Here is a 12659-nt window from a genome sequence, read left to right as displayed (position 1 = left end):
AAAGGTGGAGAAGCAGTGGAATAGGACAAAAGGTGGAGAAGCAGTGGTAGATATTTAAGGAGACATATAGTTACATTTCTTTGAGAAAGAAAGTCTGAGAAGGTTGCACCATTTGTGGCTACATAAGATAGTTAAGGATGGTACTAAATTGAAAAAAATTGTACAATTCTATGATGATTAAATGGCAAGCCTGAAGATTGGAATTTCTTTTTAAAAGAAACCAGCAAAGGATATCAAAAACAATTGAGGACCAGAAAATAAAGTATGATAATTAAATAGTATGAAATAGAAGCATAAATTTCCACAAATTAATTAAAAGGAATAGAATAGTTCTTTAGAGGTTGAGGCTAGGAATTAATAATTGCAAGCAAGGAAATTGCAGCAGTTTTAAACAAGTATTTTGTATTAGTCTTCATGATAAAAGACACAGAAAATATCTCAAGAATAGTAGAAAAATAAGAGGGAAAAGACTTGTATGAACTTAAATTAAATGCAATTACGAAAGGAAACAGTACTTGCAGAATTTGTAGCAATAAAGGCTGATGAGTGCCCTGGACCCAATGGCTTACATCCTAGGGTCTTAAAGGAAGTGGCTGCAGAGGTAGGGGATGCATTGGTTGCAATTTTCCAAAATTATCTGTATTCTGGGAAGGCGTCGGTGGATTGGCAAAATGCAAACATATCACCTCTATTCAATAACGTTGGAAACAATACGTAGAAAACTACAAGCCAGTTAGCCTAACATCTACCATTGGGAAAATGCTAGAATTCTTTAAGAAGTTAGTAGCAGGACATTTAGAAAATCAGTATACAATCAAGCAGAATCAACTTGATTTTATGAAAGGGAAACAACATTTCACAGATTTATCAGTTCTTTGAGGATACAAGTGGGAAAAATAAAGGGAAACCAGTAGATGTAGAATATTTGGATTTCACAAAGTTATTCAATAACACATCACCTAAAAAATTATCTCACAAATTAAAGCGAATATATTAGCATGGATAGAGGACTGAGGTAAGTAACAGGAAACAGGGCGTTAAAATAAATGGGATATTTTCAGGTTGACAAACTGTAATTAGTAGAGTGTCACACAGGTTAATGCAGTAAATTACTTCATTTTGTTATAACTTGGATGAAGGGATCCAGTATATTATAGCCAACTTTTCTTATGTTACAATGATGGATAGGAATACAAATTTGTGAGGATGACACAAAAAGTATACAAAAGAATGCAGACTGGTAAATTAAGCAGGCAAAAAACATTGGAAAATGTGAATCTGCCCACTTGGACAGGAAGAACAGAGAAGAAAAATTATATTTAAATGTGGACAGACTGTAGAGTGATTCAGTAGATGAATCACACAATGTTGGCATACAAAGTAAATAATTAAGGGGATAGAATATAAAAGTAGGGAAGTTTTGTTACAACTGAAAATCCTGAAAGTATATATTATACTTGCATTGACAAAAAGTTCAGAAAAGATTCACCAGGCTGAATCCTGGAATTAAGGCGTTGTCTTATGAAGAAATACTAAGCAGGTTGAGCCGATCCTCATGGTTATTATTCTTCAGAATTTTTTATCCTGGAGAGCAGTGTACTTTGAAAATAGTATCAACAAAAATGAAATTAAGTTACAGAACCTGTGGGACCAGACAGAAGGAAAAGCTGGAGAAGAAAGCAATCAGCATACAGCTGAAGGCACAGAGAAAAAGAAAGCACAGAAGCAGGAACCCAGAATTCATGTCAAGGGAAGTCAGTAAGGTTCACCACGAAAGGTTCAGTTTTCTGTCAAGTAGTAAGAAGAAAAAATATACTTCCAGAAACTCTTAGGGAAGTGATGTATGAATGAACCAAAAAGGACAAAATATTAAAAGTAGATTGTAAAACATATATTGTTGATTGGTTTGCTGAAAAGGAACTCTGGAAAGCTACAGTATCAGAGCATGGCCTGACCCAAATGAGCGAGGATTTGTAGGGTTTATCAGTGTTAATCATATCTGACGACTTTGAACAGAAGCTATGGTACTAGAGAATGGTACCCAAGGGCCAATTCAATTCGGTGAGAAAGTATAAGAACAAATCCAACAAATGGAAAAGTGGAATTTTATTTGCAATTTCTTCATTCAGTAAATTTAGTTGATTTGTTTTATGTTCCCTGCAAGGATTGTAACACTGTAAACAAATACAATAAATTAACTACAGGGTCCATAAGCAATTGGGAAATCAAATTGTAGCCTTGTCTCCAAGAAGTTTTCGTACAACTAAAGATTCTTGCTGCAACTGTGTAGGGCTTTAGTGAGACCACACCTGAAAATTTTGTATACAATTTTGGTTTGCTCATGTAAAGAAGCATTACTTTAGGATGGGTGCAATGAATATTTATTAGATGAATTCCTGCGGGGAGAAGGCTGTAGGACAAGAAGTGATGGAGTAGAATGCAGCTATGTTCTCTGGAGTTCAGAAGAATGAGAAAATCTAATTGAAATGCATAAAGTTTAAGAGAGCTTGACAATATGGATGCTGAGATAGTACTTCCCTGGCTGGAGAGTTTAGGATTGATGCTCTGTCCAAGAGTTGTGGGTGCTCAGTTAAATATATTCATGGCAAAAATCAATGTAGAAGATCAGTTACAATCTCATTCAATGGTCAAACAGGCCTCAAGGGGATAAGTCCGAATCCTTCTTTTTAAAAGAAAGGGCTTACACATTTAATTATGATATTCAAAGTACATTTTAAAAAAAAGTTGGCAGGCGTACCAAGAGTAACAATGTATCTGCCTCTAAATCTTACCGTGTCTTATTTACAATTTCTGCACCACGTGCCCTGTAATAATCTAGATTCTGTTGGAACTGGTAATTCACAGGTCTTGGATTGTTCTGGGAAGGAATAAAGTTTGTATCAAATTTATAAACTTTTGCAAAAAATACATTACTCATATCTTCTAAAATCAATTCCAAAGTCTGTCAACTAAGCACTAATGACAGTATTTTAAATTTTGTAACAATCTAGTTAGGTCAAAGCTACTTAGATCATAAAATAGTCAATGTTTTAAGATACCTACATTAAATCTCACAGCACATTTGGTTGGACACACATACCATATCAAATATTTCATGGTTAACAGCTTTCCTTGGTTGGACACACATACCATATCAAATATTTCATGGTTAACAGCTTTCCTTTTAAAATTTTCATCCCTGTTTTCTTGTTGCCTTTTCCGTCCTATCTCTGTAATCTCCTTCAAAGCCACAACGCTCTAAGATATATGTCCTTTTTTAATTCTCTCCTCTTGCTGCATTCCCAATCATAATCGTTCAGCCACTGGTAGCTCTGCCTTCAGTTGTAGAGGCCCTAGTCTCTGGAATTTACCCCCTACACTTCTCTGCACTATCCTATTTTTAATCACTTATCAAATCTTGTAAATGCTGAAATTTAGAAAACTAAGAGCTGACTGGATTGAAGCATCTCGGATCCTGAGTGGGCTTGATGCAATGGACGTGCAAAGAATCTTTCCTTTCAAGGAAGAATCTAAAACTAGGTGATCAAAAATAAAAGATCACCCATTTAAGACAGATGAGGAAAAATTCTCTCTCTCAGTCAAAAGTTGTTGGAACAATCTTCGCTAAATGGTGGTGAAAACAGAGTCTTTGAATATTTCTAAGGCAGAGGGGGATAAATTCTTGGTAAGCAAAGGGGTAGGGGTTATTATGGGCAGGCAGAATTATGGAATTCAGTTATGATCTTGTTAACAGTATAAGGGGAGAAGGGTCAAAGAGCCTACTCCTGCTCATCATTCATTAGCTTGTTTGCTCATGTGACCTAATAGCTATTTTAAGAGGTTTGGTGTCATACTTTCCTTTATAATGCTATGATGCAATGTCACGGGACATTTTGTTATGTTTAAAGATGCTTTTTTTAAAAAAAGAGGCTGTTGATATTGGATTATGAAATTTTAAGCACAGTAAATTGCTGCTGCCTTACCACCACATGACACGTGACTCGATAAGGTTTTAAACTGGTTCAAAAGGCTGTTTACTTGAAACAGACTCAAACCGTAAAACTGGCTCTGGCTGCAGGTTTAAATGACATTTGTGCTTATTCAGGACTCAGGAGGTCCATCACATTGTATTCAGTTTCTTAGGTTCAGTAACATGCATCAACTCAAGGATGGCAAGGTTAGTTTACTCTGTTGCAATTGCTTTAAAATTCAATCAGTTGATCTGACCCTAGTAAATAAGACCTATTACTGGTAGTGAAATCAAGCAGTGTGTTTTGCTCTGCTGTAGTTAGTGAATTGAAGACAGCAGTGACCAGCAGTCAACTGAAGCTCATTAAAAAGTAAGATAAAGAACATTTAACCAATCAATCTGTTGAAGAGTGGCTAAGTTCTTGGCAAACCCATGCCTCTTTGAAAGAATGCCCTGCTTCAGTTGCAAATCACTGATGATTGATTACTGTACTTGATTACGCTGATTCATGAACGGTTTTACAGTTGGATTTGTGTTAATAGCTTTGTTTGTAAACCTCAGCATAACTTTGCCTTGGCAAAATCAGAGCTTTCTGCTGATTGTGCTCCTGGGAGAAACTCTATGCCATAATATCTACAATTGAATGGTCACTACAATATCTTTCAATTTTTCGGTTGAAAGGGAATTGTGGCACACCTGGAACATCTGAACAGAACTTAATACATGAAATGTCGACTAGTTTAAGTTTTTCTTGAGACACTTGCTTGATATTCAATTTCTTTCTCATCAGACAGTTTCTTCGAGAGACAGTTACCCCTGTTTAGACAGGCAAGCAAATGTTTGCGATGGCCTCTAGTGCAGTAGTTCCTTGTGATGCAAGTGCATGGATTCAGACCTGTGGAACAATTTATTTCTGAAACAAATTACAAGTCACAATTATTTCAGGGTTAGAAGGATTTTTTTTATTAGTCTTCTGTGTAGTTGTTGGTGTGACTGGTTGGACTGGCATTAATTGCCCACCCATAATTACTCTTGAGAAGCTGGTGGTGAGCTGCCTTCTTGAACTGTATTGTAGGTATACCTACAGAACTATAAGGGAGTTCCAGAACCTTGACTAATGTTTTGATTTTGACAGCATCAGCTGTCCTGGTCTATCTCGATGGTAGAGGCCTTGGTTTGTAACATGCTGTTGAAGGAACTTTGGTGAGTTATTGCAGTGCTACTTGTAGATGGTACATATTACTGCTACTGTGCATCGGTGGCTGACAGAATGCCAACTGAGATTTGTCCTGGATTATGTTGAGTTTATTGAAGCTGCACTAAGCCAGGCCAGTAGTGATCACTTCATCACACTTCTGAATCATGTGTTGGCATTTTTTAAGAAGTTTGCTCACAGGATGTGGATGTTACTGGCTAGGCCAGCATTTACTGCCTGTCCCTAATTGCCCTGGAGAAGGTGTTGATGAGCTGGGTTCTTGAACAGCTGCAGTCCATATGGTGTAATCAAACCCACAGTGCGATTAAGGAGAAGATGGGAAGGATACAGTGAATTGGGTTATCTTAGAGTGAAGAGTTAGTGTTAGACTTAGAAATGTTGTGATAAACCTCTGACAAGGTTACTTATAGCTCAATACATTTAAGCTCAGATGTACAATAGCTCCAGGAAGAAGCAATCTGCAGTCCTGTCTAAAAATTAAAGTCACAAGTGGCTGAAACCCACTAAGGTGTTAGATACAAAGACTCTGGTGTGAGTATTGTACAAGTGGTGCTTTGTGTACTATACCAGTGTGTGTTTTGAGTACTGTACAAAAGCTATTTTGTTTCTTTTTAATTTGTAAAGGAGCATTCTGGGATCACTGCAGTTAACTCCTTTAAAGAAGCTCTTATTGCAAGTTTTTGTATTCCTCTCTAGTTTGCCCTCATAGTTTATTTTCTCTATCTTTATCTTTCTGGTTCCTCCTTTGCTGGATTCTGAATTTATTTCAGAGTTCGGGCTGTCACTGACTTTTGCCTCCTTATATGCTTTTTCTTTCAACTTAATACTCTGCTTAACTTTCTTAGTTAGACATGGTTTGTGTTTCTGTCTTTTAGAATCTTTCTTCTTTCCTGGGATATATTTTTGCTGAAGTCATAGGTTACCAGTTTAAATTTCTGCTACTGCTTGCTCATGGTCATTCCTGCTTATCTATCCACTCAGTTCACTTTAGCCAACACTAGCCTCATTTCATTGCAAGTCCCTTTATTTAAGTTAAACACAGTACTTTCTGACCCAAGTTTCTCACAATCAAACTGAATACCAAATTCTGTCAATGTTATGATTGCTACTTCCAACTGTATCTTTTACTCTGATGTCATTTCGTAAACCTGCTCATTACCCATTACCAGGACCAAGATAGCGTGCTCCCTAGTTGACTTTATGATATATTGTTCTAGGAAACCATCCCAATGCACTCTGAGTTTGTTTCGATAGCTACCCTTCCCAATTTGATTAACCCAATCAATCAACATGAAGATTAAAACCACTCATAATCATTGCTCTACTCTTTTTAGATGCTCCTACTGATTGATTTATAGCCTTTCCTACAGAGTGGCTACTCTATGGGTCCGTACACTTGTCCTACAAACGCCATATTTCCTTTTGTTTTTTTTTAAACCTCCACCCAAATGGACTCTACATCATCTGAGCCTAGAGTGACTCTCACAACCATCCACATTTCATTTTTTTTTGTTAACTGTGCTACCCCACTATATTATCCAACACTCCTGTCTCTCTGAAAGGTCAAATATCACTGAATGTTAAATTTCCAGTTTTGATCTCCTTGTAACCATGTTTCTGTAATAGCTATGAGATCATATTCATCTACCTCAATTTGCAATATGACATCATACATTCTGCCCCTTCCTTTTACTTTCTGGGAACAATGTGTCCCATCACTAAGCCAGGGCTCTACTGCCAGCATGGTTCAGGTGAATCTTGTCCCATCAGGATAGCTCCCTCCTTCCCCAGAACTGGTAACATCCTCTTCTTTGTTCAGAAGGGACTAGGTATATCACCTTGAATCACTGAACTACTGTATATGTTTACAAAACTGTCTATTAAAAATAACAACTGTCAACATTATATGTGACTTCCACAAAAGCATGTTTTCTGGTCATTATTGTGTTGCTGTGCACAAATTGTCTACCATGTTTCATATCAGCCACCTTTAGTTGACCTTGAGGGAGATTACTAATTTAGTGCTAAATTCTAGACTGTTCTTGGGAATTGGTTGAGATTGGAAATACATTTTTGTTAAAAACCAACAGATAGTCATATACCCCAGAGTCCAATAGTATGTTAACTCACCGTACTACCTAACTCCAAATTTTTATGATCCCAGCTGAATGGACAAACTATCCTAGTTTGATTCATCACATGGTCAATTTTTATTTGTTCGCTAACATGGTGATTGGTCAAAACATATTCAAAAGATTGTACAGGTTCTTTGACAATAAAACATAAGTTTAATACAAAAAAACCAAACAACTCAAGCTATACATATTACAGCTGGTAAGACCTTAACACAAAAATGAAAACAAAGTTACAACCTGTTTCCCACGCTACGTGTTACTGAGACTAAAGTTCAGAGAAATTACACTTCTATCTCAATGCTTTAGGTTTCTGCTTAACTGACTCCTTCCCGGTTCTTTCCTGTGTCCTTGTAGAGATAACTTGATTATTCCTTCCCATGACTGCTGAAATGAACTCTTGACAAATCTGAGAGCCTAATCTTTCACAATTCCAATGATTTGCAGATTTCGATCCAAACACTCATGGCCTGGAAGCTTCACAAAATAGACACATCTGTTCAGGTGACTGGCTTTCCTTGAATGGAAGTAAAAAACTCCTACTAGAAAACAAACTAAAATTCATCTCTGAATGCAACTCTGGTGTTATGACATCACTAACTCGACAAATTAACTTTAACACTCTCTCCACAAATGCCGCCAGACCCGCTGAGTTTCTCCATCACTTTTTGTTTTTGTTTCAAATCTGGTGTTGTCTGAACTGAACTGATAAACACAGTAAGGACCTTAAAGGTGTTAACATTGCCTGTTATGAACCCAAAAATATAAAAAAAATCTTATTCTACTGACACTCCAGGGGTCCTCCCAAACACTTCATGATAGTTGCAAGTCTTCTTGGAACTGGTACATTTGGCTCACTTTTCTAGAGGACTTTTTGACTTTCAAATAAAAACAGCTCATAGCACTAGCATCTCCTTTAAAAACAATCCAAATTCCAAAAACTACAATATACTGTACACACATTTCAACACACAATTGACAATCTAACAATAATTGTGTAGCTGAAACTGAGTAATTGAAAAAAAGACCCCAAAGAATTGAGGGTGCTGGAAATCAGAACAAAAACAGAAATTGCTGGAGAAATTCAGTAAGTCTGACAGCATCTACGGGGAGAAAGCAGAGTTAACTTTCAGGTCCAATGACAATTTTTCAGAACTGAGTAATTAGTTTGATTAAAGGCACACTGGTTTAGAAACTGGCAAGTGTCTGACTTCAAATGTCAACCAAACCCTTTGTCAAATTACTAACCAGAAAGCTTAACTCTGTTATCTTTGCACCAACGTGGCCAGACCTGTTGAGTGTTTTCAGCATTTTAATACTTTTCTCAGAATTCCAGCTTTTGCGATTTTTTGCTCTAGTAATTTTTAGACTGTCAGATAAGTATGGAATACTACAAATTTTATTTTCAAACATATATGCTTTTATGTATAATTAACTGAACACATGTCCAGCTATCACACCTTTTCACAATGCCTCTTATATCAATACTAAAAAATAAATATTCTTAGATACAGTTATGCAACATTTCCCATGAAAACATTAGCCTGTCATTGCCACTGGGTGCCACTGTGGCCACATCTAGGCTATTGAAAAAATCAGTCATAGGATAATGTCAGTCTTGGCAACGCTGATATTTATCGATATTATCTAACTCTAGATGCCCTCAAGCTGGTGCTGGTGAGTCTACTTCTTGAAATGTTGTGTGTCTATGGGGTGAAAGGACCTCTATAAAGTTCAAATAATTTCAAGATTTTAACTTAACAATGCTGAAGAAATGGCTATGTATATCAAAGTCAGGTGACCTGAAGAGAAATTTGAAGATAATGATATTGTAATCTTGACTTGCTGCAAGCACATCAATGGGTTTTACACACTATAATTACAGTACAGGTAGTTCTGCTGAAACGTGTGTTTCGTTAACACGAATTGGCTATAACGCAATTGATGAATAGTCGATGTTGTTTGGATAACGTGAACTTTCTGCTGAACAGATATAGCAACTTTCTATTGTGATTTCCCTATAATGAGATTTTCTAAGGTAGTTTTCTATAGCGTGATTTTCTATAGTGCGATTTTCTGCAGCGCAAGGTAACGCAAGAAGACAACTATTGAGTTATAGGAGAACTACCTGTATGCGAATGGTTGTGGGAGTGAATTGCGATGAAAAAATTTTGTTGCTATTGATGAGGACTCTAGATGTATTGAAGACTGCTACAAATTTTAGAGATCTGGGTGACACAGGTTTAAGCTTATAAGATTGAAGGTTCAGAGATTATTAGACTTTTCAGAGAGGCTGGGAAGACACTTGAAGAATGGGCAAACAAGAAGTGACTTATTTTTGGAACTGATAACAGAACTGAACCTTTTTCCTGTTGTCTACTTTCAAATTTTCTGAAGTCTGTGATTCCTGGGTACACCAAAATAAGTGAGGCACTGATTTGGCATGAACTGTGTATAATATACAGATAAACTGATGGCCTGTAAATGTGCACATCAGTGTTTCTTTTGTGAGGAGATGCAGAAAGAATTATTTGTAAAACTCTCCGAGGAAATTAAATGGATTGAACAGGATCAACGATGACCTGTAATGTATGTATTTGAGAAAAGAAACAGACTTTGATATCTTCAGTTTATGCTTTACATTTTTTATACAATGTGTGCAAATTTTTAAGAGACCTCATTACTTTGACATGGTAAAAAGCTATAATTCTGGAAACAGTTTTTAGAAACAAGAGATGCACACTAACACGTGCAAAATCTCACAGAACAAGAGACATGCGTGGCAAATATATGGAGTACATTGGCTAAACAAAGCATAGGTTACAAAATAATATTCAAACAACTCAAAACCACCATGCAACATTAATTAACAAGCTGGATCTTAAGACACACTGCACCTCTGTCCTTATCAAGCAAGCTCCAGTTGCTACCGATATCCCAGTTCAATTATTTCAAAATTTCTCCTTTTTAAAAATCGTTTTGTGATACATTCAAATTTTAGGACTACTTCCAACCCTTCATTTGATCTCAAAACAATTTTGGATCTATATTATAACAAATCCTTCTTCTGATATTGTATCCCGTGTAGCAAAGCTTTCTGACAGCACAACTTCTTAAACTGTTACAATCAACTCCTTTAACTTGTTTGAACTCCTCTCCTTCTATTCCTTTGTAAAAGCACTAAATGATATTTCTCCTAAAAGTACTATAGAAGTTATTAGTTGTTTAACCCTCCTTGAAAGTTGATTCCTGCTCATTTAAAACGTTCAAATCCACAGGTTGAAAGACAAATTATTGAAATAGCTATACCAGTGCAATGATTAGACTCGAAATATTCACTCCCATTTTTTATATCAGTCTATAAATGTTTACATGATCAATCACATTGCTTTTACTTTACAAGTTGTTTTAATGTTCTTTTATGGTAAGAATAGTGTCATTGGCAGAATGAAGTTTATCATTACACAACATAAAGTTTTGGTTGGAAACCAGTGCTTGTCAGCACAGATTTCAAGTTGTCAAATGCACTCCTATGCCCATTCAATTTTTATTTGCCTTTCTTTAATACATTTGTCAAAGGAGCCATGAGAGTGAAGTTCAGAATAAACTTTTGATAAAATCCATTCATGAAAATTACCACAAAATTTTACATATTGTCCGGGTATGGGAAAATGCAAAATAGTCATTACTTTCCCTTTCTTCTCTAGGTGCTATTTAGCTGTGTCCCACAGTGCGGCCACTTTTGCTTCAGTGAATTCACTTTTAGTCAGATTTATACCGAAACAGTCTCATGTTGTCAAACAAACATTTCTGTTAACTGTTATAAATGTTTTTCTAAGGTTTGATTGAACACAGAGTCATCAATGTAAATCACACAGTTACACAGTCAGTCAATAACGTACTTAGTTAATCATTTAAATTTTGGCACATTTTTCATTCCAAATGGCATGGCTTTGCATTAATAAAATCCATCCGGTGTAAAAAGGCTGGTACTTTTCAGCTCCAATGGAACTTGCCAATATCCTTAAAGCAAGTCAATTTTGGTGACGATTTCTGCTTGCCCAGTTTTTTCAGTACAGTCATCCAATCTTCCAATCGGATTGGAGTCCACTTTTGTTACTTCACAGACTCTGTGATGATAGTCATATAATCTTTGCAACTCATAACAGTAGCTGAACTCTGTTGAACTGTGATGCAGTTCACCAATGTCATCTACCATGAACTTAAATCTCTTCCATGACTTGACGTAACTGCTCTGGATCAAATCTGTAATGATGTTGTTTTACAGGTGATGCAACCTCTACAGTATCATGAACAGCCAAAATGTTTAGTCTATTCACAGAAATTGATTAGCAAGTTTTTTTTTTTAACGCAAGCCACTTTGATATCTATCTGGACTATCAAAATATTCTGCTATCTAATCTTTTAAGCACCCATGTATTACCCAATCTGATTTCTGGTAATTTAAAACCTGATCGTCCAATTTGTGGGTAGCCCACAAGCCCACAGCCACTCTACGACAAACACTCACAAGAATTAAAGACCCCATTCCCACAACATACAGAACCAATGTGGTTTACAAAATACCATGCAACGACTACCACAAACATTACATCAGACAGACAGGAAGAAAAATAGCCATCAGAATACACGAACATCAGTTAGCAGCAAAACGACATGATGAACTCTCCTTAATGTCTGTACATTCAGACATGATGGACATCAGTTTAACTGGGACAAGCTAACCATAGTAGCCCAAACCAAACATAGACATGCACGGGAATTGCTAGAGGCATGGTTCTCCACCCATAATGCAATCAACAAACATATAGAATTAGACCCCATATACAAACCCTTACAGATCAAAACCCAGAAATGACACTACTCACTATAACGGACCGGACAGTATAAATCCCCGTCGTCCTCGTGTACCACCCCACCAACCTCCGGATCCAACGCATCATCCTCCGACACTTCCGCCATCTGCAATCTGACCCCACCACTAAAGACATCTTTCCCTCCCCACCCCGATCTGCTTTCCGGAGGGACCACTCTCTCCGTGACTCCCTTGTCCGCTCCACACTCCCCTCCAGCTCCACCACACCTGGCACTTTTCCCTGCAACCGCAGGAAGTGCTACACCTGCCCCCATACCTCCTCCCTCACCCCCATCCCACGCCCCAAGAAGACTTTCCACATAAACCACATGTTCACCTGCACAGAGATAGTAGGAACTGCAGATGCTGGAGAATCCGAGACAACAAGGTGCAGGGCTGGATGAACACAGCAGGCCAAGCAGCATCATAGGAGCAGAGAGGCTGACGTTTCGGGCCTAGACCCTT

General features: G+C 37.2%; 1 protein-coding gene across 1 annotated transcript in view; it reads right to left on the bottom strand.

The window, feature by feature from the left end:
• Window positions 1-12659, bottom strand: part of tbc1d5 (TBC1 domain family, member 5) — a 203910-nt gene that overhangs the window by 88811 nt on the left and 102440 nt on the right. The window contains exon 12 of the mRNA XM_048608053.1: window positions 2793-2878. Within this exon, the coding sequence (XP_048464010.1) occupies window positions 2793-2878 (86 nt within the window). The remainder of the gene's footprint in view (window positions 1-2792; window positions 2879-12659) is intronic.

This window comes from Rhincodon typus, chromosome 2 (assembly GCF_021869965.1).
Source record: "Rhincodon typus isolate 14 chromosome 2, sRhiTyp1.1, whole genome shotgun sequence".
Lineage (NCBI taxonomy): Eukaryota > Metazoa > Chordata > Chondrichthyes > Orectolobiformes > Rhincodontidae > Rhincodon > Rhincodon typus.
Note: the sequence above shows the minus strand (reverse complement) of the source record. Positions and strands in the feature narration are given on the sequence as shown.